This window comes from Musa acuminata, chromosome BXJ1-7 (assembly GCF_036884655.1).
Source record: "Musa acuminata AAA Group cultivar baxijiao chromosome BXJ1-7, Cavendish_Baxijiao_AAA, whole genome shotgun sequence".
NCBI classification, from domain to species: domain Eukaryota; kingdom Viridiplantae; phylum Streptophyta; class Magnoliopsida; order Zingiberales; family Musaceae; genus Musa; species Musa acuminata.
In genome coordinates this window covers 11,667,520-11,693,970 of record NC_088333.1, presented here as the reverse complement: position 1 = coordinate 11,693,970, position 26,451 = coordinate 11,667,520, and the positions used below count along the sequence as shown (strand labels likewise).

The following is a 26,451-nucleotide window of genomic DNA, read 5'->3' as shown; positions in this document are numbered from 1 at the left end:
GGGATTGTTTATCCGCGTAGAAGTCTTAGTCCCACATCGGCAACTTTCGGCAGAGGGGAGCAAGAGGCGGTCTTTAAGTGGGGGTCTCCGCCTCAGTTGAACCATACTTACCTGGACGGGGTCGACGGGCGAACAAGAAGGCTCGTGGCCTAGGTCAGTGGCCTCCATTGCACTTCGGAGGAGCACTGGCTTACCATCTCCCCAAGAGGGAGAGTGGACGTCATAATTTGTGGTAGAGGGGGTACGCGCACGCGCGGCCCCTGCCCAACACTTAATCTTAAAGTTTAATTGCCTTATGAGGTTAATAAGTTGCTCTTATCTTTTGAAGGTTTTGGTTAGTCTCAGTATAACACGTCGTAAGTTAACCTTGGCTGGAACAAAATTTGTCAAATTTATTTTCTCCATCTTAAACCATATCTTAACCCCGGGAGACGTTCGATCAATCTCCTACAGAACAACGCTTCGTGTGGTGACGATATCCGGCAAGGATCATAATGCACGTTAGAGTCCTTTCATCTCGACCGTCCATGGCTTGAAGCCCCACTTCTGTCACTGGAACCACGCCAGAGGCGGCTCTCTGAGGAAGATTTCGTTGGAGGCCAATCACTTCTTCCTTCCTCGCCGCCTCACGCTCGGCGCCTCCCTCCCGCTTACCGCCTCTCTTCCCTAACCCTCTTCTCGGTAATACAAACTCCCAACTCATCATCATATCATCTTTAATATTGTTTTTAACTTCAGAAATTTTTGTTTATAGTTCCGATCGGTTCTGTTCTTTCCCTGCTTGGCTTCTCATTTCATTGGCCTGATTGTTCATTCCGATTCTTATTAGTTTTTTCTGTTCTTTTTTTCGTTAAAATTCCGACTCACTCTTATGCTTAACCAATCTGTATCTGTTTTCTTGTAATTAGAATTTTTTGAGCCGATTCTAGTATCATTTTATAACTTTCTTTTCCTTGGAGCAGATTAGGGTTTCTCCTGAGCAAGAGTGGGTTCGGTGAAGTGATTCAGAACATATAAAGCGAGGGATGGCGCTGTGTTGTTCATCCGGTGAAGGCTACCTTGGAACCAATCTTATCAGTTGCCGAAGCAGAAATGTGGATTTCGAGGTTAAGAGATTGAGATATAATCTCAGACCCACACCTGAGCGCTGTTTATTCTCGAAAGTCACTGTCTTGGTCACTGCTTTTAGAGCTGGAAAAGGTAACCTTTGCTGTGGGAAGAGGAAGCTTAACGCTGGGATCAGATCTGAGTTGCAGCCTTCCGCTGAAGTAAACTCTGGACATTTGGATCTCAGTAGTTTAAAAGAGTGCGGTGATATATCTGTCAAAAAGGTTTCGGGAAACATCGAGTCCGACGATCGTGTAGACCTTGATCATGGAAGTGGCAGTATGGATTTCCCCAATGGATCCGGTGGTAACGGGAAATTTCCACCTGGAGGAGGTGGAGGCGATGATGGCGACAATAGTGATGACTACAGAGAAGAAGAGTTTGGGCCATTGCTGAAGTACGAGGAGGTGATTAAAGAAGTAGATGCTCGTGGTGCACGTCTTCCTTCTGACATGTTAGAGGCTGCAAAAGCAAGTGGGATACAGAAACTCCTCCTATACAGATACTTGGATTTACAGGTATTTCTCAATTGTGAGTTCATGTCTAACAACAACATTTCCATGTTAAAGTTATTTAACCTTTTTTGTGACAAAATGGAAGGCATCAGCTTGGCCTATTGGTGTTGCTATGAAGTCGTGTGCAATCTTCCGCAACCGGATGCTTGCTGACCCATCTTTCCTCTTTAAAGTTGGAACTGAGGTCTGCTTAATTTTGTCCTCTGTCATCGTTAGTTGGTATCATGCATATAATCTTGATGTTCTTGCTTTCTTGAATGACACAGATAATTATTGACTCGTGCTGTGCAACTTTTGCGGAAGTCCAAAAGAGGGGCAAAGATTTCTGGGCAGAATTTGAGTTGTATGCTGCAGATCTTTTGGTAGGTGTAGTTGTTAATGTAGCTTTAGTGGGTATGTTAGCACCATATGTGCGATTTGGACAGACATCTACTTCAAACAGTTTACTGGGTCGTGTTGCACGTGCTTATGGAGCTCTTCCTAGCAGGTATGACTTTGGCATTCATGTTTGTCAATCTAGCAAACAATGTGAATTTTATTTCTGAAATGCAAGTCAGCTCTTTATAATCTTTAATACGTATCCGTTTTAAGAAATCTATTCTGATAATTTTTTTGAGTCATCTATAGTGATATATATGATGCATGGTTTGCAGTACCGGTCCGTACCGCCCGGTACGGGCGGTACATACCGGTCCGACAGACTTTCGGTACGCGGATCATATGTTACCGTTCTGACACTGTAGTAGTACTGCTCGGTACACCTGGGTGTACCGAGCGGTATACTGTACCGTACCGGTACAGAGCCCAGATCGAAACTCCGGTACGGTACGATATTACGAACCTTGATATGATGGAGGCATTACTATTCTATGGATACTAGAGGTTGACACTCATAATATATGTATATGATTTGTCAGCACCATTGGTTTGGTTCATGGTATATAATAGCAAAAATTCTCCAACTAAGACCACAGAGACAAACATTATAACTTTTTTGGAAATAACCATCATTATCAAATAGGTGTTAGATTAATTAAGATTAAGACCAAATGCACAGAGTGTAACTTTTTTGTGTAAATAAAATATGGATAGATAAAGTCGGAGTTTCAGAAACTTAAAAAAGGAATGAAGAAGATATTGCTCAAAAGTTAATGCGTGATGAGTATGATTCAGAAGGGCGTTTAGAGTGTTTTTCTTACTGCAGACGTTTTCTCAACATTTGGCGCATTTAGAAAACTAGTTGTCCAGAAAGTTGGTGCAATCAAAATGAGAATGACGAGATGGATGTTTCATACTATTCAATATTGTAGAATAAGAATGATTCACGAAAAGTTAAAATCCTTTATGGACATATCCGACAAAGTCAATAAACACATTGGTAATGTAGAGTTAATTTGAGATCAATGATTTTAGAAGACGTAGTTTATTGGTGAACTCACGTGCCGTGGCTGAGGAGTCAACACGGCTTGGTCCACGCGTCGATGTCCGGAGTTCCCGACGCTCGGGAGTGCGTCTCTCGGTTCGTTGGAGGAAATGCCGAGATCGAGCTGGATCAGAGATCGGGATGGCCGCATCTTGAGTGCGGGGTTGAGCCGGCTTGGGGGGTTGCCGAGTTCCTCCACACAGACCTGGGTCGAGAGATTCCTAACTTGGGCCCCTCGTAGAATAAGTCAGTGGTTTTGTTCTCCTTTTTCTTTCTCCCCTTGGCCAGATGCTGGTTGGGAGCTTTTATGTTGTTGTTCGAGGATCGGTCGTACGCGGATTTGGCGTATCGGTCGACCCCGCCCGAGTGGCGAGTTCGTACCTTCATACGGTCGTCGTCCGGTATGTGCGGAATGGCGCCATGCGGCGTCGTCCCGAGCTTTCTGGGACGGGACTTGCCGAGTGAACGCCTTCTTGTACGGGCTTCGGCAGGATATGGGAGGGAGGCGACCCCTTGTGCTGAATCTGCAGGGGGTGCGACGTGGCGCCTGGTGCGTGTCTCGGGAGCCCGTGTTCGCTAATGAAGTGGCCGAGGTCCAAAATATGCCTTATCACTTCTCCTCACAGCGGGCCCCCCCCCCCCCCCCCCCCCCCCACACACACACACCAAGGTATGCCTTGGGGGTCCGTGCAAAGGTCTAGGGGCATGCCTGGCTAGTGGAAACGCTGGCGGAGTTGTTCGACTCGGGCGGAGGTTGAACTGTCTTGCTAAGAGGCTGCTCGGTGGATGGTGCTGCGCGATTGGGGCCAAGGCTGGACTTGTTGGCTGAGCGACTGAACTCGGGCGCAAGTTGGACTGATTTGACGAGTTGCTGCTTAGCGGACCGAGCTGCGCGACTCGGGCAAAGACTGGACCTGTTGGCCGAGCGATTGAACTCGGGCGCAGGTTGGACTGATTTGGCGAGTTGCTGCTCGGCGAACCGAAACCCACATGCCACAGCGCACGTGCGTGCCACAACGCACGTGCCATAACAAGCGAAGCAACTCTGGGGGTCACGCAGGTTCTGGCGGGAAATTTCCTATCGCGAACGGACTTTGGCGGGAGCTCGAAGCTAGCGAATCTGGGGAGATCCGGGGAGTTATGGCGGGTTTAAATGCTGCGATCATCTCTTCCCTCGGGGAGCCTAAACGTCGCCTCAAGGAGGAGTCCTTCCTTTATAAGTCTCTTCTGGAGCGATCGATGTAACAATGTCTAGTCTCCTGTTCCACACTTCAGATCTCTCCTCCTAACCTCGAGGTTGGGATGTCTTCGTCTTCCTCCTCTTCTTCCTCGGGTCAGTCGGTTCCCGAGGTCCATGAGTCGATCCCTAGATTGCCCCTCGGGCTTTTTCCATCCTTGGCCTCTTGCTATCTTCGCGTCTTCTCGCCACTAGGGTCTCTGCGACGACGTACCGATTGGCGTGTTAGAGCATCTCGGGGATGGTTGAGGACGGCTTCTCAATTAACGACCAGAAGAACCTTGAGGGTCGTAAGCCCATTAGAAATGCCTGCATGATCAGGGAGGGATGAGCGTCCGGGAACCCTCGGATTTCGATGGTGAAGCGGGCGACGAATTGGGAAAGTGATTCGTCATCGCACTGGGACAATGCGAGAAGTGTGGCCATGGAAGGCCTGGGTCGCACGTTGGCTAGGAAATTTTGCTCGAACTCCCTTGCGAGCTGGTCAAAAGAAGAGACTGAGGCCGGCTTTAGTCGGCTGAACCACGCCCGCGCCGATCCTCTGAAGGTGGTCGAGAACGCCCGACACATCAGGGCGTTAGAAGTGCCGTAAAGGGCCATTTGAGCTCAAAATGCGGCGACGTGTTCCGTTGGGTCGGAACTGCCGTCATACGTCTCCAATGTCGGAAGTCTGAAGTTAAGCAGCACGGGCTTGTCCAGTATTTCTTAAGCAAAAGGGGATCCTCTCGAGCCGCTTTCCCCATCATCGCCGCGCGACTTTAGGAATTCACGTTAGAACTCATCCAAGCGACGGTTGACCACGGACAACTGGACCCTGCATGAGTCATCGGCCAAGTCCGATGATAAGGTATCGGGCTCTTGGACCGGTGGTATGACTCTACGGGATGCAGGCGTGCTCTGCTCGGGGAGGTTTCTTGGGGCTATCTGCTCTCGGGCCTCTCCTATCCCGACTTGTTCCGTGTTCGGCCTCTGTGGTGTTGGGTCGGTCAGGAGAGCCGCTAGTTGTACGATCTACGGGATGAGCGGGACGACCGTTTGCATCATCCCCGTCAAGGCCTGTACTTGCTTGGCTAAGCTGAGGAACACCTTGGGCGAGACGACCGAGGGTCCTAAAGTGTTTCCAGGAGGAGAGAGTCCTGGATCGTTGAACAGGCGCTAGTAGCGATCCGGCGTCGGCGTCGGGATGCCGCCATCCCTGGGAACGGGGTGGGGCTGCTCTCCGAGCCTGAAAAGGAGGTGAACATTTGGTGGTTCTCCTTCGGGACGTTCCTGCAACATCGGCCCTCCTTCTAGCGCCAAAATGTTGGTGAACTCACATGTCGTGGCCGAGGAGTTAGCACGGCTTGGTCCACGCGTCGATGTCCGGAGTTCCCGATGCTCGGGAGCGCGTCTCTTGGTTCGTTGGAGGAAATGCCAAGACCGAGCTGGATTAGAGATCGAGATGGCCACGTCTCGAGTGTAGGGTTGAGCCGGCTTGGGGGGTTGCCGAGTTCCTGCACAAGGACCCGGGTCGGAAGATTCCCGACTTAGGCCCCTCGTAGATTAAGTCAATGGTTTTGTTCTCCTTTTTCTTTCTCTCGGCCAGATGTCAGCCGGGAGCTTTTATGCTGTTGTCCGAGGATCGATCGTACACGGATTTGGCGTATCGGCCGACCTCGCCTGAGTGGCGAGTTCGTACCTTCGTGCGACCGCTGTCTGGTATGCATGGAACGGCGCTATGCGGTGCCGTCCCGAGCTTTTCGGGACAGGACTTGCTGAGTGAACGCCTTCTTGTACGGGCTTCGGCGGGATGTGGGAGGAAGGCGGCCCCTTGTGCTGAATCTGTAGGGGTGTGACGTGGCGCCTTGTCACGGACTTAGCTGGTTTTGCCTAAGTCGTGCGGCACCCTTGCGCGTCCGTCCGCAAAGGTCAACCTCCCCGAAGCCTCCCATTGTCCCTTAGGACCAACAAAAGAGAGAACGGGTTAGAGAGAACGCCTCAATCGGGATCCACAAGCAAACATCTCCGAAAAACACTTCATAGACAATGCAAATTACAAACAGACTTTTACAAGCTCTGAACAATGGCACAACAAAGGGTAAAATGGTCCATTACAGACCGAAAAGCTCTCGCACGTGTCCACATGACACAACCTTTATTTACAAGCCTAAAGAGGCCACCAACCCAACTAAAATGGGACTATTATGCCTTCGGCCGCCCCTCTGCATGTTGTACAAGGCATGAACATGCCAAAAGACACGGACATACATAAGCATTACGTCAAACACCCTGTTTCAAAGTTTGTCCGTGACATTCTCCCCCACTTATTCCTTCGACGTCCTCGTCGAAGCCTTTGTGAACACTGCAACTCTTCGCCTTTGTTGAGTCTTCAATCTTCTGCTCCAGCTGCAATGCGCCTCCTGACTCCCAGCTGCTCTCCGCTGCTGTTTTTTAGTAGTCGAACCTTTGATCCGCCATGCTGCTTCAACTCGCCAATGACTCTGACTCTGGTGTGGGGTTGGCTGAGTTGTGTTGATCCTCGTTGATTCCTGCGGATCCACCAAATGAAGGAAAAGACCATCCTTACTGCGCCAGTCTCTCAAAATTTCCACATGCTGCTTGAACTAGGTGGATGCTTATTGGAGCTTTATCGAGCATCGCCTCGCAAACTTCTGAAGTTTTGGGTCCTTCCTCCACAAAATCTGCTCATTGACTCTTCTTTCAGTTAGTTGTCACATCCAAGTAGGTTCGCATCACTTCCGCTTTCGATTGGCATTTTGTTGGGAAATGAGGCGGACAATCTACTCTCAGTAGCACTGATCACCGTTGGTGAGGATTTGACAACTATTGTCTTCCATTATCTTCGAAGGGTCTTTGAACTTGTGCAGAGCTCCTCTGCTGGATAGATAAGAGAATTGGGGTACTCGGTTTCGCCCATTCTCTTAAGAGTTGAGAAGGCAAAGGTTACTTGACTTCGCCCGCCTCCTCGAGGTTGTACTTCATGCATCGAGCTGGTTACTAGCCTTCACCTGCTCTTTGCTCACACTTCTGAAGCACTTGAAGTGTTTGCACTCCTTGCGTTGAGTTAGCTACTGTGATTCACCTTCTCAATGCCATCGAACTTCTGGAATGTGGGAAGAGAAGTTTTCACCCCAACTTGGAGTAATTCTCTGATAGATGAGGTCGCCTCTGGGATTGTACCGTCTTCTCCATCAACCCTGCCGCCTACTCCACTGAGTAGCAAAGGTACAGTACCGCGTACTGCCTGCTTCGTTCCTTGGTCGTGCACTCTTGCATGACCCGAAGTCCTTCACTTACGGCTATCTTGATGAGAAACTTGTTGACACCGGTCTTACGAAGTTTCTTGGCCTCTGCCCTTCAGCCTTGTCTCGGTACTTGGAGATTGCCTCTGCATACTCCACCTCCTCGGCCCCTTTCACGACCAAGCGCTCTCCCTCCGTGAGAGCAAGGGATCAATGACTTTCACGGAAGTCCCGCCTCTGCGGTACCATGGCGCTGCCATGCCCATGGCCCTACTATCCGTCGCCTCGCATCTGCATCCCTTTTCTTCACAATCAATAGATATGTCTCTGTGACACTCTTCCGAGTTCACCTCCATTCTAACTGATTGCTTGACTTTGGGTAGCTAAGTCCCTCTGGACTCGTCGTTGCTTCCTCGCCCCTTTCGACTCCCTGCTTCAACACCTCTGTGTTCTCCAAGCAGTCTGTTTGGTCGATGGAAAAACAGACTGCAACTCCCATGCATGGCCTCTGCCATCACGTTGTAGGGTTTGCACCGCTTCTATTCTCCTTAGCCTCCTTGGTAGCAACGTTCGCTTACTCGACCTTGTCCTCTGACTTGCCGGGCTCCCTTAAGCGAATATGAGCTCTGGAGCAGTCCAACTCTCCAGCTGCTTCGATCATACCTCTGCATGATCAAGTTCCTCCCATGGAACTCCCTGGTACTTGCATTCGAACTTTTCCCTTGGTGGAACCCAGCCCCCATATGCTAATGACCAAGGTTTTCATCCGATGCAAAATTCAATGCACGCACGGAAGACCCGCCTCTGCGGTACCATGGCCTTCACTCCTTGAATCCATAGCCCTTCTTGTCATCGTGTTGTTCATCGAAGTGGAGCTCCCAGTAGCTCCCGATCATACCTCTATATGATCTCATCCCTCACGGGACTGTCGTGTGTATCGCATTGCCCACGAACTGTTCCACCACGATCCGCTGCACCATGTCGCCTCCTGGTGACATCTCCATTGCATTCTGATCCTTGTGGAATAAACTCGAATTATGAACCCTCCATGTGTGGCCTCTGCCAATACATCGCAGGGTCTCTTCCACCTTCGATTTTGTTCGCTCCTTTGGCAATCGACCTTTATCCACCCACTCCTGGGTCACACCTAGATGAAGCACCGCTCTAGGACGGTCCGTCGCCTAGTAGCCCCCGAAGTCCACCGACTTCACTGTAATTTGTGCACCATTGCCTGGATCCTGGGCCTCTGCCCCTACCAGCACAATCTCCGCTGCGCACCGCTTCCTTCATGGCAACTTGAATGGAAACACTGTGGCATATTCTTCAAGAGTACCCGCCTCTGCGTCCTCTTGCCCCGTGCTAAGGCCTTCTGAACCCAACTTCGCCTCCGCAAATTGAGTCGCCTTAGTTCTTCCATCAAATGCTCCTCCGAGATAAGGTGCGTGTGCCCAGAAGCTCCCTTCGTCTTCGACACCATGCAAGATGAGTCCACTCCGACAGAATGAATGGCCCATGGAACAACATGATCCCGCTCTTGCCTCTACAAGAGTTCATGTCCTTGACCTCTGTCCAAGGAAAGCACTGTGCCTCTGCTCCATGTTCCAACTTCTATGCTGGCTCCCTTCATGCGGCTTGGGTACTTCGCCAAGTTACACCCAAGTTGCTCCGCTCCTCGTTTTTGCATTGAGTCGATGGTGGCCCTCGCGCCCACCATTCCACGGGTCAGCCCTCCCTTGAGTCCGATCCCCACATCGACTCCAAGTGTGTCTTCATTTAAGTTGCTTTGGGTCGCTCTCCCACTTGATCTCGCAATGCATCCACCAATGCATTCTCTCAAGCGAGATCATGCGACGACTCCTCGCCGCTTGCTCAGTCCATCGAGCTTCGTGGAGTTGTTGTTTGTTGAGGTACTCCTCCTCAACATGTGAGGTCCGTCTCACATGATTCTCCCTCTGGAGAGCCGGGACTTATCCCTCCTGGATAACTGTCCCATTGGAGCAACATCTCTCTTCGTTTCGGAGACCACCATCCCCTTGGACTACTCCGATCTGCTGAACAAACTATGCATTGTTCTGCCTCCTGCAAACGCACTTGCTAGATTGCGACTCCCCGTCAATACAGCCCCCGCTGCACCCCTCAAGGCCTAGCAACATGCTGAACTCATTGCACACTTCAGCCTCCTACGGACGTATCCTTCACATGCCGAAGAGAAAGTTTCAATGCTCCATGGCGCCGAGTCTCGGTCACCTTGGGATGGCCGCGAACACTCCATCGTTCACATACAAGCCCATGCATGAGTACCGAATTCTTTGAGTTAGCAATTCCCCTCACCTCTGTGAGCTTTGCACAACTCTTTCGATCGCTGAACAACTCATTCCACCTTGCATGGTCTCATTCTTGCCAAGCGCCTCGCTTGCCTAGAGTACCATCAAGTATGGTTGTCAACGTTGAGCCGTAGCTCAAACTCAACCATCCCAACCTTTGTGCGCTCCACATTCTTCCAAGCTTGTCTGTTCTCGTGGTGCCTCTTGCGCGAAGGGTTGGCCATTCCTCTGAATGCCAATGTCAGATGCCCGCTCCTCTGAGCGACTCCTTTTCCCTACATCTCCATGTTCCATGTCTGTTTTCCCCCAAACGATCGCGCGTGTGCTGACTGCCCTCGACGCAGCCCCGCTAGGTCCCCCACGTTTGCATGCTAAGTGTTTCTATGAGTGCTTGTCCCGCTCTGATACCATGTGTCACGGACTTAGCTGGTTTTGCCTAAGTCGTGCGGCACCCTTGCGCGTCCGTCCGCAAAGGTCAGCCTCCCCGAAGCCTCCCATTGTCCCTTAGGACCAACAAAAGAGAGCACGGGTTAGAGAGAACGCCTCAATCGGGATCCACAAGCAAACATCTCCGAAAAACACTTCATAGACAATGCAAATTACAAACAGACTTTTACAAGCTCTGAACAGTGGCACAACAAAGGGTAAAATGGTCTATTACAGACCGAAAAGCTCTCGCACGTGTCCACATGACACAACCTTTATTTACAAGCCTAAAGAGGCCACCAACCCAACTAAAATGGGACTATTATGCCTTCAGCCGCCCCTCTACATGTTGTACAAGGCATGAACATGCCAAAAGACACGAACATACATAAGCATTACGTCAAACACCCTGTTTCGAAGTTTGTCCGTGATAGCCTGGTGCGTGTCTCGAGAGCCCGCGTTCGCTGATGACGTGGCCGAGGTCTAAAATATGCCTTATCACGGTTGTAGGCTAGAGAGGAGCAATAAGAGAGGTTACATATTGTCCCTAAGTTATTTAGTGATGTTACCCTCAAATGAGTTCTGTGGTGGGAGGAATTTATATAACTGTCCCTAGGTAATTAGGTTCTGGTGTTTTTCTTCTGTTTTTTTTTTCAATGCAAAGGTAGAACTGTTTGCTAATAGTAACAAGCCATTAGTTTAGGCTAGAGTTTTGTTGGACTGAGTTACCCAAGAAGGGAAGCTATCTTTCGTCCATCATATAAAATGTCATGAGAAGATGAATTTCTGTGGTATTTTTAACAATGACATCATGGTAATGTGACATTTGAATTGTTAGATCTGCTTAGACTGACTTATCATATATGTTATGAAATGCAAATAAAATGAATGATCATCTGGTTGGAATTTATCTTATGGGAACTTAAATAAATTATTACCTGAAAGTCAGAAGTTTTATATCATTTGTCCACATTAAGGGCTCAATCTTTTTGTTACGTTTAGATCAACTTCTTAGTAATCAGTTTGCTTATCATGTTGCTGTGTGTCTCTTGTAACTTTGTATTTAAGCTTGTTGCTTCTGAGACAAATGACCAAAGTTTGTTGTTAAGCAACTTGAACATTCAATGTAGTGTATTTGAAGCTGAAAGACCAGGATGCAAATTTTCAGTCCAACAGCGAGTTGCGACTTATTTTTATAAGGTATTGATGATGACTGTTTCCAACATTCTCATACTTTTATATGCATTTTGTATTGATTGATTATTAGATGGCTTGGTGGCACAGTTTCCTTGCTGTTACTTGTTATACAGTAATTCTTACATGTATTGGATGCAGGGCTTATTATATGGTTCAGTTGGATTTGCATGTGGCCTCATAGGGCAAGGAATTGCAAACTTCATTATGACCGCAAAAAGGTCAGCTGCTTTGTTCCTGTTTATCTTATGTTTCGTTTCTGCAAAAAGGCTGTTATTTATCTTATCTTTTAAATGTCACTCTTTTATTTATTCTAATTTCATGCTTTTGGAGGATCATGATGCCACTGTGCTAAAGGTAAGAGGTATATGCCTTGACAATGGTGTATGTGAAAATGTGGTGATTTTATGGAGCTATTTGGATTATCTAGCATATATTCCTAACTCAGAGAAATGGAGAGGTACAGGAATCAAAAAAATATTCCAATATGTCAATTTTATCTTGAAATATGAGCTAGATCTTCTTTCAATTGGTGTAGTGAACATATTATGGAGCTTCTTGTTAGGATGGAGCTTCCCACAAAAGAAAATTCTTTGAAATCTATTTTTATAGGCTGGTTTGATGAAATGTATGGTATATCACAAAATTTGAACCATAAATGCAACATTGCAAGTATTCTACATCACTTGCGTGCTGCAAATTTGTGGTGCATAATTGTTGTCTGAATCCAGTAACCTTGTATGGTATCTCAAACCTTCGGTTCACAACAGATTTTGTTTTTTATTGTGTACAGGACTGTAAAGAAAACAGAAGAAGATATTCCAGTTCCACCGCTGATTGAAAGTGCTGCTCTCTGGGGTATGGCTTCGACAAAATTACTATATAATGTTAATCTTGAACTTTGCAAATCTTTCTGCTACAAGTAGTGAGGTCCACATATGCATCCAAGATTAAGTGTGACAAAAAAAGTGATTTTGTTTCCATGTAACGAGGTCTTTATATGCATCCAACATATGTGTGATAAAGAAAGTGATTTTGTTTCAGATTTACTTGAACTCTCGTATCCACCTTGCACAAATCATTTTGGACATTTCTCTCTCATTTTAGATATGTATCTGCTGGTCATGCATGTATGTAGTATATATATTATGGATGTTAAACACCAACTGAGACGATACCATCCAACTCGACAATTTTGGTTTTCATGACTTCTTTTTCATATACTATGACGTATCACATACCCACAAGTGAAACACAAGTCCCATGTGTATCTATCTACCTGTGTCCTATTTATTCCCCTATCTCATTTTCATCTGTTCAATAGAAGATACTGGAAATTTGGAAAATGCCTCTGCATCTGACATATGCATCCGGATCATTAGAAAGACCGCTTGTGGTATTTATGTAAGCTTCACATTGGCCATTAAGTTTTAAGAGATGCTGTCAGTTGCATCTGGTCATAATTGCTTGAATAAATCCATAGCCCTTTGGAATCTTTAGATCTCTTTAGGGCTTCTAGATTTTTTTGCACATTTGATCTGTGCCATAAGGCTGCAACCTGGCAATTAGAGTGAGACACTATAAGACTTTTCCACTATGAACTACTGGCTCTAAGCCAGAACCCTTTTCTTCAGGAGGCTTAGAACCGTGAGTAATGTGGCATCCACAATTCATTAACAAAAAATACTCATCTAATTAACAGGTTTCATGTCAAAAGTTCTGTAATGGTTTCATGATTTGATGGATTGCCTAGTCAAGGGATATCAGCATCAAACAGTTGGTTTTTATCCTATGACTAATTGGTTTAGCATGCATCTTTAGCCGGTAGTCATGCATCTCATTCTGTCTGGTCAACTAATATGGCTTAGTAGTGTATTTTATCTGTCATCGATACTTACAGCTTTTATCAGAGTTTTTTTTCCCTTGGATCAAGCTTAGTTAGCTTAATAGGCTGCTTTCTGATTGACAGGTGTGTTCCTTGCGGTTTCTTCGAATACTCGCTACCAGATCATAAATGGCCTAGAACGCCTGGTTGAGGCTTCAAGTTTGGCGAAGCAAAGCCCACCCATCGCAATGGCTTTCACGGTCGGTGTTCGGTTCGCCAACAATATTTACGGGGGAATGCAATTTGTTGACTGGGCCAGGTGGAGCGGCGTCCAGTAAGGTAATGTGTTTTGTACGTACCATTTGTTATTCCCTTGATTGCTTCGATTAGATAGGTATGCTGGTCCAAGTTCGGCTTTTGCTGATTCTGCCCGTCAAATACTTGCAGGGATCGTCAATGACCAAAGTGCAATCAGAACGAGCAATCAAACGTCCATCCCTGCTGGTTTTATTAAAACCAAAGTGTTCCAAACTTTTCGTTGAAAGTTCTCTGCAATTTGAGCTATTGTTTTTCTTGCCTCATAACGGAGCAGAGTCGAATAAACACTGAGCCATATTAAAGCTGTAACAAGGACAGGCAAAGGTGTTTGTTCTTGATGTGCAACTCATTGTTATCAGATGATTCCCGCAATTGATTGTTGGTGTAGGATGGCATCTCTTTTCCTGTGCTTCGATTCTATCTATCTTATCAAATGTGGGCTCCACACGTCTGAACGGTTCATTGCTTGAGCGGGACCCACTCTCCTGGTCCCACAGCAAAATTTTCAGGGGCGAATCAGTCCTGGCCAACGCAGCTCTTCCCCTGCGGTCTAGAGGAATTATTGGAGCCCACCTTTTGGCTCCGCTGTCAGACCGCGCACAGCCGGCACCACCATCGACGACGCAGCGAGCGGCGACCCGTGTCCTGTAAAAAGAACGAGCAGTGGTCGTATCATTGCCCACCGCCTCGGTCGGTGGCACCTGTAAAGCTGGCGTGTCATTTCCGAGACCAGCACTTATTTGTAACCCATCACCACAGTACATGTCATTTCCAAGGACACAGTGTCCCAACGTGGCCGCTCGACCCCACTTCTTCATCCATCCCTAAACCCTGGCAACGAACACGCACGCATACCCATCGACATCCATGGAAGCACGAACCGGATCCGATCACCAACACCGCCATTGGAGAGCTCGCAACCTTCGCCTCTCTCTCATCCCTAGGGCGCAAAACTTGCCTCCCAACGAATACACACGACCTCACAGTGTCCGCTACTTGGAATACATGACTTCCTCCATTACTGAAGTAAAACATGATTATACGACCACCCAATGCTGAAAAGCCATGGCAAGAGATCTGGTGTTTGTATGCAACAATTGGCGTTACCGAGCATGTTCAATCATATACGTTCATCTTACAACAAGCTGAGGCTGCCACAACCATCCTTCACCCCACAAAATCATGAAGCAGACGACTGCCCACATCCTTTCCAAACTGCCTCTCTTGGTCCCCGAATGCACCCACCAGATAGGTGTCACTGCACTCGTCCAACCCGAACCGTCGGGCGACGTCCAGCGGCAGTGGTTCGGAGAAGCACACCCCGTTGTTCTGGTGGAGGCCGAGGGTGAGGGACACAGCACTTCCTCCGGCGGCCACGCCGACTCCGCCGCCGATGTGGTGGTCCGATGTGTCGAAGTTAACCGGCTCCGGGATGTGGTTGGGCATTGGCGTTAGCTCTTCTTGAATGCCTTTGGACATCGAGTACTGATGGCTTTGGGTGCTCAAAATCTGGAGCGGCTGTGGATCAAAGGCACTTGTCTTGGAAGATGATGGCCGCGGAGGTTGTCGCTCATCACAGTCACTTGCAGACATTTTGTTCTTCTGACGCATCTCTAGAGAGTGTATTTCCTCCACCATTGGCTTCCAAAGCCTTACTCTCGCATTAATAAACCAGTTAGAGACCTGCTCAAACCAAGAATGTAATTGGAGTAAACACAAGATCATCTTACAAGTGTATACTTAAAAGAGACTGTTTCCGTGTGAACTCAAGAACATGTCCATCTCAAAAATGTGCTATACCGAAGCATATGCCATTGAGGGAGTAATTTTGAAGCATAATGCAGATGGATTCCCAAACTAAACAGAAATTTTCTCTTACTAACATACTACCCATTTCTTGCATATGTAGAACATGAGAATTGACCATTTGATGGAATCACACTTTACCTGGTTTCTTGTAAGGCCTGTTTGTTTCGCTAAGTTCTGCTTGTCCACATCAGTAGGATAGCTGGAAATCATAAGAAATGATCAGATAAATAGCTTCATTAAAATGTTGTGCCCGTCAAGCTCTATGCAATAAGGATTCTACCACTGCTAAATGACTAAAACACTGCCTAATTATTAGGTATCATTGCCTAGCACGCTATATAAAAAACATATGCATATTAATGACGGGTATTCTGTGCTTGGTTATAATGCATCCATCGGGCACCATGAATCTTAACAAAGAGTAGCTGATTAAGTATTCTTCACCATCTAGAAACAACCTGCAAGTTCTGTACAGTTCGATCCGTAAGTTAGGATACTTACGGATGCAAGAAGTGTTCGAAAAGCCACGATCGAAGCACAGACACTGCACGTTCAGGAAGCCCTCTCTGAGGTCTCCACACATGTGGTTGAGCAAATGTGTTAGTGCTATTTGTTGTTCTATGGAGATAACCACTGCCATCTAGAAGCCCAAAGTTCGACATCTCTTCTCGACTGATGCCTTCGTTTCTGAGACCCTTGTTTGTCTGACGAAGTTGGTCAGATATTATATTCTTGAGGCTTCTGAAGTGTTTGGACATGGCCTTGAGGGCCATCGAGGCGTATGGAGCAGCAGTACTCAATCCCGCAACCGACTCGAATGATGTAATAACAGCTTGCACCTGCTGGTAGTATTGTTTGTATCTTCTGTACACCTAGAAAAGTGTCATTTGAACAAAGAAGAAGAGATTTCAGATCAATGCGACAAGGTTTATCATTGATAGCAGAGAACTAAAGCTATGAAAGGACATCAATTTCATGTTACGCATACAAGACAATTTATCCTGTTAGCAAAATCCCGCAGGCAATTCTCATCACCAAACAAAAATAAACATGCAACAGACTGAAAAATCGCCATATGCATTTTTTAGGATTGCTAGTATACAAGTCATGTGAAAACATTCGGGCAGAGATATACTACTGATAGCCTAATACGATCATCTACTGTAGCAACTTATATGCACCTTAAAAGTACTAAGTCGGTTGTATCACAGACAAACATCCTTTACATACTCAATCTTGTCGATCTCTAATTTCATTTTGACTGTCCAAAAGTCCTATGACATACATCAGCACCTTTAATTTCATTGCAGCCGTTACTCCTGCCAACGTTGCTTATCATGTAAATTATCTTCGGAGGCACAGCTGAAGTCGACCTGCCATTTGTCACATGTTTATTATTATCTTCTTCGGGTTTCTATTACTTAAAACATACCTAATGGCCAACACTATTATTGAGGACGTCCTTCGAATCTAAACAATGTTGATAGTCATGGTGGTATATAAATGCTTTGAGGAATCTAACTGCTACAACACTGTTTTGAAGAATCTACATAAAACAATATAAAGAAAGCAGATAAAAAACATATCTGAAAACCTGTTTACATTACTCTTTAAGATTCATAATAATCTTGCAGTTTCAAATGTTTAAACAGAAATTAATCATCACTTCTAATGTATCCATACTGCTTTCGACAAATCATTGTCTTATGACACCAAAAGGAGGCTTGCTGACCAGACAAAAAGACTTAACTGATATGACTCCAAACACTTGAATAACTTCTACTGAATAAGATGAATCTTAAAAATAAATTAAGCAAATTCTAATCTGAAATGTCTCATGATTATCATAAACAACACTGAAAGTCACCTAAGAGTTCTTATGAGAAACCTAGAAATATAATTTAGTGTTCGGACTTGCTACTATAAGTTTTCTTCGTCCTTGTTGAAGCTTCATATGGAATATGACTTGTAGCGAACCTAATTGATATATATATCTTATAAATACTTTTTGTTTGTGAGTCACAGAACTATTTTAACAGTGACCTGAGATCACTAATTTGAAGGTAATTAGTAACAATTAGAAGCTCAGCTAAGGAGAAAAGTACAAGTTACTCTTTTTGAGCATGCATATATTTCCTCTCTCTCTCTCTCTCTCTCTCTCTCTCTCTCTCCCCATGTATATATAGACATCCTTTGGCTTAGAAAATTTGGTTTACTATTCTTGCAGTAAATGGCCACCAAATACCCCATTTACTGATGCACAAAAAATCATACACAGATGTACACAGAAACATAATTTTGAAGTTATAGCACACTATTTCAATGGTCCCTCGACTGGCATCACACCAAAACCAAAGCTAAATTACTCGATCTACGAATAATTCACAAACTGAATTGTTCAACATGCACCTAATTTTAGCTCAGGTAATCCTAACTCATGGCGGTTCCATTATGAAATCATAACATTAAGTTCATCACTAACTATCTATTGTATGCTACCTTCACAATTCCACATCATTGTATAGTTAGCAAAAACCACTACACAAGTAATGCATCAAGCTCAAATCTTCTTCTACGACATGCAAATCGGATAATGGACTACATGAGGCACCTGCAAATGCTATTCTCTACCATCAAAGGCAAACATATCATTCTCCTCTCTTCTTCTCATCGACAAGATAAAGATTTGTTGCTTCCATCTAAAAGATCACTGAACTTTCACGTCAAAGGGAATAAATTTGCAGCAAATCCTACATAACAAAGATTAAAACCTGTCATATCATCACACACAAAAGGGATTCCTGCCATGGCAGAATCACGACCAATCAAGTCGACGGCCGCACACAGTGATAAGATCGCACCAGCTGCTACGAGATCTTTGACATGAAAGAACACGAAACCCTTCAACACAGTGAACACCTCGAGAGACTTGCACGAGCAGGAGGATCCAAAGAGAGCGAGCGAGCGAGCGAGCGAGCGAGAGAGAGAGAGAGAGAGAGAACAAACAGATGAAGTCCTCTCAAAGCAGTTGTCAGTTCAAGCCGCTCACCTCGTTGAGCATGGAGATGAGCATGGTCTTCTTCCACTGCTGCTCCGTGCCCGTGATGGGGCGGTCGTCCTCCTTCATGCCATGCTCGGGCAGCCCGTCTCCGCCGTGGTCCACCAGCGAGTCCCTCGGCGGATCCGCGTCCAGGAGCATCTCCCGGCTGCTGCCGCCTTCCCCTGCCGCTTGGTGCCCCACATGGCACACTTCCTCTAGGAGCTTCCTCGCCGGTTCCAGGAACCTGGAGCGGTTGAGGACGGCTGCGTAGCCGGTGAACGGGCCCAAGGGGACAGGCCGGGACGCGAGGTGGTGCCGTGAAGCCGGGGCTTGGGGCGAGGAGGAGGAGAGGGAGAGGGAGAAGCCTTGGCTGGAGATCTGGTGGTGGTTCTGCGCGGGGATCGGGAGCGGCCCGTGGCCGTCGAATTGTGCGACACCGTAGGTAAGGGCAGGGTTGTGAGAGTAGCTGGGGGAAGAGGAGGACGACGACGAGGAGGAGGAAAAGGAGGGGTGGAAGGCCGTCAAAGAATTTGCCGGGTAGAGCGGCGGGGCGTTGTTGGGACCATAGAGGAGCAGGAGGGAGGTGGCCGGCGTGGACTCTTCCGCCGGGAACCGCAGCTTCTCCCTCCGGCTGTGCTGCGGCACGTGGTAGTACATCTGGGGGTGGTGCAGTAGCAGCTGCTCCTCCCCTCCTCCTTCGCCTCCTCCCATGAACCGATCCGCCGCTGAAGAAGTCATCTCCCTCTCTTTCCGCTCGTGCCAGCTGCTCTTCTTCTCCTTCTCTTGGCCAAACCCTGGAGAAGGTAAGGGTGGAGAAGCTCACAGCTTTTTGTTTGGTCTCTTGCTTTCCACACAGCAAGTGACAAAAAAAGATAGGAGGGAGAGAGAGAGAGAGAGAGAGAGAGAGAGCGCGAGCGAGTCAGTGAACAGTGATCAGTGAAAGCGAACGGAGTGAGAAGAATATGTGTGTGCAGACATGATGAGAACCGGAGTGCAGTGAGAGATACAACTGCCACTGTTGCTCGATTTTATCCACACATTCCAACTATTCCTCATTAATCTACAATAAATTAGAGAAGGCAGAATTCAATTCATATGCCTTCTCCATTATGTCGTCCTTTCTGAGAACAGTGGGCCAGAAAAAGCTGGGGAACGCGGTAAACACGTTCGCCCTTCTTAACGTGTCCACTGCTCGCCTTGATTGCGCCGAGAGAACGGGAAGGAGAGCGAGAGCGACTGCGAGTTTAATTAGGGATGGCACGCACGTGGCAGGAGGCCTCCCTTCCGCACGTATGCCACGGTCGGACGGGGCCCCCACCGCGAGAGAGACGTTCCATCGACCAAGAGCTGTCACGGGGCCCATTCCGGCGGGCCTTTCGGGACGGGAACTCGACCACTAGGAGAGCGCCGTGTCAGCGCTAGTGCATGTGAGAGAGAGAGAGAGAGAGGGAGTACGTACTAGTTGTTGATAGCTGTGGCGGGGTGGATGATGAAGGCCAAGTTGGTGTCCAAAATATGGGAAAGATTGCATTAATTAAGCCTATCCGCCAGTTAGGTGTCGAGCGGGGAGACGAGCAGGCCGTACCGAGCCGCTGGGAAACCATTATTGTCACGTCCCCTGCGTTGGGTGTAGTGAAGAATCGGGGTGGGTGTGCAGTGCAGGAGAGGGGAAGGCATGCATACGAGTCGCGTGTGGGGGTTGTGACGCGGCTGTTACGGAGGTGGGGGTGACGTCGCCGCCCGTTGTTCCCCACCCCTCTGAACCGAGGAGGCACAGCGAGCGCGTACTGCCACTGCTGCTGCTGCTGCAGCTGCAGCGACTGGCGCTGGTTTTCAATCGGCGCTTCTTTAATCGCTTTTCTTTCTTTTGGGGGCTCCTCTTTCTCTTTATCTCTCTTTGCTGGCTGGCTTTCTTTTCGAGTGCAGGAGTCAAAGCACACAGCACAGCGACATCTTTTGCTTGGCTTGCCCGTGGGAGACTGTTGTTCGAGGGGGGAGCGCCCGGGTTTCCCGTCGACTCGCGGATACCGAGGCCCGCCCTCGGTCCACCTGGTCCTGCCCTGTGCCACACCGCCCCTCACATTTAAAAGCGCTCTGTGTCTCTCTCTCTCTCTCTGGGGTTAGAGATGGTGGGCTTCACACCACGATTTCTGGGCCCGGAACAGGCCGGACCAACTTCATATTATCCAAGCTGATATTAATTGCTTGCACTGCAACTTGAGACACAAGCAACGTACATAACTACCAGCATATGGCAAGGAGTGGCGGTCTAGGCGTCAGCTTCGGGGGAGCTTGCCACTCCCACCGCCTCTGTTTGCACTCTCTTGTAAGAGTATCTGCTTGCTAGAAACACGTAGCCGAACAGATTCACTCCGCTTATGGCGGCTACCAACCAGTAGTAGAGATCCAAGCGGCTCTTGTTCAAGTCCTTGGCAAACCAACTTCCCCTGGCTTCCTTCGAGGTCACGTGATCGACTGCGGTGATCAAGAGGCTGCTAAGGAAGCTGGCCACCCCCAGTGCACTCAAGTAGAAGGCGATGCCCAAGCTCCTCATGCCGTCGGGGACTTGATCGTAGAAGTACTCCTGCAAGCCAACCAGCGCGAACCCATCGCCTATTCCCAGCATCATGAACTGAGGCACCAGCCAGAACACACTCATGGAGACCACACTGGTTTGCTCCACCTCGGCCACCCTGAGTCTCCTCCTTTCCACCAGGGCAGCGGTGACCATGCCCATGGTGGAGAACACCATGCCGATCCCAATCCTTTTGAGGATGCTGATGCCCCTCTCGCTGCCGGTGGCTCTCCTCAGAAAGGGCACCAGGACTTTGTCGTAGATGGCAACTGAGATGATGATGCCAACGGCGCCGAGGGCGAAGATGGAGGCCGCGGGAATCTTGAACCCGTTCACGACCTCTCTGTTCATGATGCTCCCTTGCTTGATGAAGAAGGTATTAGCTTGTACGACGCAGATGCTGAACGGCAGTGCAGTGAGCCATATGGGCACCATGGATAGAATTAGCTTGAGTTCCTCCACTTGGGTCACGGTGGCCAGCCGCCATGAATTCAGCTTCTCGGCGGCGAAGGCAGCTTCATCATATTTGTGCTCGATAATGGCAGCTTTGTCAAAAAATCTGAGATAAGGTACATGAAGAACTACTAAGCTTCATATTTCCCGTGAGTTCCATCGATCGACTGTGGCGATGCGTTCGTTACCTTAGCTTACTAGTATGGTAGAGGAGCCTCTTGTCCGGCTGCCGCGTTTTCGGGATCTCATAGAGTTCTCCAGCATCCGAAGGAAGAGGAAGGTGTCTTTTGGCCATGGCCGCCACCACAACCTGTAGCATGGGCGTCAAAGGGCTTCCCTCCGGCGCTCGGTAGCGGTAGAATGGCCTGCCACCGACGAACACCATGAGGCTGAAGCACATGACGGCGGCGAGCACCACATTGGCCAGCCACCAGCTGACGGTCTCCTGGACGTAAACGATTACGGTGACGGCAACCGACAGCGCGGTGCACACGGCGAAGTTCCACCAGTTGAAGAAGGACATCTTCTTCTTCCGCTCCCCCGCGTCGTTGTCGTCGAACTGGTCAGCGCCGAAGCTCTCGAGCGACGGCTTGTGGCCACCTGTGCCGACAGAGATCAGGTACATCGCCAAGAAGAAGAACACCTCGTGGGGGCGTAGTGATCTGCCGCAGCTGCTGGGGTCGCACGGTTTCAGCCGCGGGACCAGTTGTGACATCGTCAAGAGGACGAGACCCTGCAGAGACATTCGTAGAACACGAGTTGAGTCTGTAGTAGTCATCATCATGTTCATCAGGCAAAGAGACACATGCATGCACCAATGGACTGCGGTAGCAAACATCGCTCGTTGACTCTACACCCACCAAAAAGACCACAATACAGAGTTAATCCAAACTGCGGAACCATTGTGAGTGGACCAGTTTGCACCAAAAGCACCTTTCTCTCATGCCAAAAGTCAGCGCTTATCTTGAAATGGCTCTCACACTCACGAGACAACCCAAAAGAGGACACACAATGATCGAAACCATCAATCTCACATATGCATATTAGGTGGTGCCTAAGGAGTGTTTGAGAGCTCCGTTGGTGGATTCCTCCGCACTGTACTTTTTAGATCGATATATAGCCAGCCACTTGCAGCTTCTTCAGGTCACCATCTTCTCCCATTACTGTAGTGAACCAATTCTTTTCAGACAATACCTATCGAAAGTAGCTTTTCTTTCTTATTTCGTGGAATTTGTTCTCCACACTCACTATGTTTGGTTGGATTGAAATGGATATCATCAATTCTTGTGGTTGTCTTGAGAGAGACAATTATGAAGGAGGAAATGCTATTGATGTTATCTTAAGAGGAGGAGTTTACCACGATGTAGATGAGGGAGGAGGCGAGAACAGTGATGAACCTCCCCAAGTATGCGTCGGCGATGAAGCCGCCGAGGAGGGGCATCACGGTGGTGACGCCGTTCCAGTAGTTGACGTTCTTGGCCGCCGTCTTCACCTCCTGGTGCAGCACCTTCGTCAGGTAGATGATGAGGTTGGTGGCCAGTCCGAAGTAGCTCAGCCTCTCGCCGAACTCCATGGCTGCACAACCAAAAGATGCACAAGAATTCAGCATAACTCGATCGAGAGTGCTCCCGCAACCTCAAAAACGTACAGAAGTAGATTGCCATGGAGTCGATGGATAGGTTTTGGCAGTTCAGTTCCTTACCTATAATGAAAAGGGACGCCTTCCAACATCCAGTGGAGGATCTGAGAGGAACCCTTCCCTTGTAATCCACAGAGGAGTCACACACCCCACTCTTCTCGGCATCTGGTGACATCTCCATGGCTAATATTGGAGTTGCAGAGAAGAAGAAAGCTGGAACAGAATAAGAAACTCTACTGCAGATGGTGGGAGTGGAAAGAGCAGCTCGACGTTCCCTCCTTATATAACATTCCTTCGACCTCACGCACTCTCACTCAACCCAATCTTCTTCTGGGCTATCATTTCAGAAGAGGCGGACCACTTCACCAGTCTTTTTCTGGTTCGGAAAACAGGAACTCGATCCTTCCAACAAAGAAGAATGTGAAAGCTTTGGTTGGACCACAGCATTCATAAGGTGCAGTCGCCCATTTAACCTTCATGGCAGGAAAAAGATTGAAGGGGATGACCTTTTGCACTGCTAGGATGGATGTCACCAAACATGACAACGTGATGACGCTTCATTGTCCTCTTATTAAGCTCGTACGTTTTAGGGTTTCTTGAGAGTTAGGTAGTGCAGAGATTTCATGGCGACAAAACAATGTTTCCCTCAATCAAAATCGCACTAGTTACATCCAAGAGTGATGGTGGAAACATACGAAGAAGCATCGGAGTCGCCGGCACAATGTGTGGTGTCCTTTGGTGATGCCTCCCATTTCATCTTGTGCACATGAGAAGCATGATCAGGTTCCCTGGCTAGTCCTCCTCCTCCTCTGTCATGTTTTTATCTGAGCCAATGCAGTTCACTGAGTTCATCCACTTAACTCCTACAGTCTGTAGTAAATGAAGAAGAACAAAAGCAAGAGTAGAAAGCAGAGAATTCTGTGAAGAGTATTGGAATTCTGCGTAGGTTTAAGTCATTTCAATCATCAGCAATCTCAGCAGCAGGCTTTACAGTGACCAAACCTCGAAGGATACTGGTGATCAATCGAATGTAGGAAGGTCAAAGATGCATGATATCAGCAGCTAGCACTACTATTCTCCGGTAGTGGCAAACAGGATAAGCATCAGCTCCTCCATTTTACTTGCACAAGCGACTTGCTACAGTGGTGGTGGTATCATTAGAAGCCGACTTAGATTGCTTACTGCTTTTGGGAGAGAGCAAGTAATCTGTCTTCTAACCTTGGTCACAAATCTTGCTTGGACAAAGTGGAGAACCCACTTCCACGGGTGTCTAATCCGATAAGTTCTGTCGAAGATTTCTTATCTTGAGCACCCGAAAGTGGCTGCTACTGTTCTTTGTTCAAGCCATAGCTTCCGGACCTTCCATCATTGCGCTCTTCCTCGGTTTTAGCTCTTCTGAGCCACACAAACGCCATTATTTCGAAGCACTCACGAGCCGCCATGGCAACTGAGCTCTGTAACCTTGTGATTCCTGCGCAAGTGTTGCAGCTCATCGGACTATGCTTCCTTGCTTTCATCACTTCTTCTTCAACTGAAATGGCGACACAGATGCTCTACTTTATTCGCTGGTTTTACAGTATGTTGTTCTCCGAGAGGATACACACGAAACATGAAATCTATCAAAAAGTAAGGGAATCAGCATAACGCAAAGTGAAGCCCAAAACCAAAGCTAGAAAATAAGATGCTTATCCACCACGACTCATCATGTGACTGTCGCCATAATGCAGATACGGCCACGAGTCCGGAAGCGATCTGGAGAAGCTTAAGCGGCCGAGCTTTACGAGCAAGATTGCAGAAAAGGAAAAGATATCAGCAGTACTTAACAGGCGCATCTCACAGAATTCCTTGCTTTTCTTTTTTTGGTTCTGTGGCATTCCATGGCATCCCAACCTTGACGACGACCCATCCATAACATCTTTTGCTTTCATCTCCGTCACGTCATTCAGAATGCACGGAAGAAGGCTCTTCGGATATATCCCTTGCTCAAATCGGAGACCGTGATACGAAGCCTCATGTTTGATTTCGTTACTTAACTCGTGATGGAATATACGACCTGGCCTTTCATCTTGATAGCGTATTGGAAGTCGTGGCGTTGGCGTAATGATGTGGCACCGCCACATGCACACGTACCTCTATCAGCAACTGGGTCGTATCTCGAGTGGTTCCACTTGCAGCAACTGATATGCTACAGAAGATGGACCTGTCTCTGCCAACTGGGCTTCATCAATCCTTATCAAGCCCATAACTCTATTGGGCCGGACCAAATATTATTTTTCGAAAATTAATATAAGAAAAGCCGACAATATTCAGTAAATTAGTCCACGTCATTTCGATTCTTGACTCGTAATCACAAGAACCGGAGACCTCACCGAGTCTCTGAGCTGTCTCTGTTGCCATGTGGATAGCACGGAGTGCGACGCGACGTTTAACTTATCCAGCATCTCTCTCTCTCTTTCTCTCTCTCGACCACGACAGAGGCTGTCCATACCGCATCGTCTAAGCACGGTCAACTGCTCTGGCCAGGTGGCGGCGTCGAGGAGTACCCACCATACCGAGGCCATGCTTCAGTCGGCGAGTCTCCCACGCCATATTGCAGACCGGAACTTATTCCCGGCGGGGATACGTCCATCTCCATCTTCTCGGCACATGGGAACGCAAGGCGGCCACATTTGACCATGGAGTGAGTGCATCGCCATCTTGTGAGGTGGATGAGTTCCATATCCCTCGAGGTTCCAACGCGAAGAGGACATGTATTCGTCCACCCTCACCCCATCCCCCCACCCCCCATGAAATCGATGGATAAGAACGAAGTGCTGCACTTTTATTGCTCTTCTCGATGTACCAATTAGTATCGACTCATCATTCCTGAGAGGGCGTCGGGTCGTCATGTGCGGGGAAAGGAAGGTGAGTGAGGGGTGGGCGCCCGCCTGAGGCTTATCCGCAGCATTTAAGGATTCCAAAGGCGACCAAGTACAGTGGAGGCTGGGGGGGTGGGGGGCCGCTCTGTCGGTGGATAACCACCGCCCCGTGGATGCGGTGTGTATCCACTTGATAAGGGAGGGACAAGGGGAAGGGATGCGCTCCGTTTTGGCGAGGCCCTCTCATGTGCTGTGTCGTCGTGCCACGTTACGGCTGATTCCGCCGGGTGAGTTAAATGTTAGATTGCAGTGAGCAAACAAAATACGACCGTGGATGCGTTATAAATGTAGAGAAAATGACATAAAAAGAACCGCTGATGAGAGGCGGTTGACCACTCACTCCGGCACTCAGTTTGACCGTAGTTATCAGCGTCGCTTGCGGCCCAAAAGACAGCGAGGGAGCGTG

The 26,451-nt window shown here is 48.1% G+C and overlaps 3 protein-coding genes and 1 non-coding gene across 5 annotated transcripts; 2 read left to right on the top strand and 2 right to left on the bottom strand.

Moving 5' to 3' along the window:
• Positions 1-99: 99 nt before the first annotated feature.
• Positions 100-14,006, top strand: LOC135678840 (protein RETICULATA, chloroplastic-like). Of its 2 annotated transcripts, none has more exons than XM_065192040.1 (10): positions 100-300; positions 454-681; positions 963-1,625; positions 1,708-1,806; positions 1,889-2,109; positions 11,405-11,474; positions 11,610-11,689; positions 12,262-12,326; positions 13,438-13,632; positions 13,741-14,006. In XM_065192040.1, exons 3-9 carry the CDS (start codon positions 1,026-1,028, stop codon positions 13,629-13,631), a joined length of 1,329 nt encoding a protein of 442 aa, XP_065048112.1. In that variant the 5' UTR covers positions 100-300; positions 454-681; positions 963-1,025; the 3' UTR covers position 13,632; positions 13,741-14,006. The 2 variants fall into 2 exon arrangements, with proteins under 2 accessions (XP_065048112.1, XP_065048111.1); XM_065192039.1 differs by having other exon boundaries at positions 100-356.
• On the top strand, positions 104-263 carry LOC135680170 (U1 spliceosomal RNA). The gene has a single exon (XR_010515415.1). It is a non-coding gene; the product is annotated as a U1 spliceosomal RNA (small nuclear RNA).
• A 688-nt stretch (positions 14,007-14,694) lies between the features above and the next one.
• LOC135678839 (BEL1-like homeodomain protein 9) lies at positions 14,695-19,402 on the bottom strand. Its single transcript, XM_065192038.1, has 4 exons — positions 18,470-19,402; positions 15,922-16,292; positions 15,559-15,619; positions 14,695-15,294 (listed from the first exon to the last, which is right to left on the bottom strand). Exons 1-4 carry the CDS (start codon positions 19,196-19,198, stop codon positions 14,779-14,781), a joined length of 1,677 nt encoding a protein of 558 aa, XP_065048110.1. The 5' UTR covers positions 19,199-19,402; the 3' UTR covers positions 14,695-14,778.
• A 1,205-nt stretch (positions 19,403-20,607) lies between these two features.
• LOC135678838 (protein NRT1/ PTR FAMILY 5.7-like) lies at positions 20,608-23,491 on the bottom strand. The gene is made up of 4 exons (XM_065192037.1): positions 23,191-23,491; positions 22,846-23,063; positions 21,677-22,221; positions 20,608-21,594 (listed from the first exon to the last, which is right to left on the bottom strand). The coding sequence occupies exons 1-4, from the start codon at positions 23,306-23,308 to the stop codon at positions 20,730-20,732; spliced, it is 1,746 nt and encodes a 581-aa protein (XP_065048109.1). The 5' UTR covers positions 23,309-23,491; the 3' UTR covers positions 20,608-20,729.
• Positions 23,492-26,451: the final 2,960 nt, after the last annotated feature.

Excerpts from the sequence above, each read along its gene's own strand:
- LOC135678839 (XM_065192038.1), bottom strand. The coding sequence starts at position 19,198 with ATGACTTCTTCAGCGGCGGATCGGTTCATGGGAGGAGGCGAAGGAGGA. Across the intron at positions 16,293-18,469 it reads TCATCTCCATGCTCAACGAG|GTGTACAGAAGATACAAACA; the intron begins GTGAGCGGCTTG and ends ACACTTTTCTAG. Across the intron at positions 15,620-15,921 it reads TTCGAACACTTCTTGCATCC|CTATCCTACTGATGTGGACA; the intron begins GTAAGTATCCTA and ends TATGATTTCCAG.
- LOC135678840 (XM_065192040.1), top strand. The coding sequence starts at position 1,026 with ATGGCGCTGTGTTGTTCATCCGGTGAAGGCTACCTTGGAACCAATCTT. Across the intron at positions 1,626-1,707 it reads ACAGATACTTGGATTTACAG|GCATCAGCTTGGCCTATTGG; the intron begins GTATTTCTCAAT and ends ACAAAATGGAAG. Across the intron at positions 11,475-11,609 it reads TTGCGACTTATTTTTATAAG|GGCTTATTATATGGTTCAGT; the intron begins GTATTGATGATG and ends TATTGGATGCAG.
- LOC135678838 (XM_065192037.1), bottom strand. The coding sequence starts at position 23,308 with ATGGAGATGTCACCAGATGCCGAGAAGAGTGGGGTGTGTGACTCCTCT. Across the intron at positions 23,064-23,190 it reads GGCGTCCCTTTTCATTATAG|CCATGGAGTTCGGCGAGAGG; the intron begins GTAAGGAACTGA and ends TTGGTTGTGCAG. Across the intron at positions 22,222-22,845 it reads CCTCCCTCATCTACATCGTG|GGTCTCGTCCTCTTGACGAT; the intron begins GTAAACTCCTCC and ends ATGTCTCTGCAG.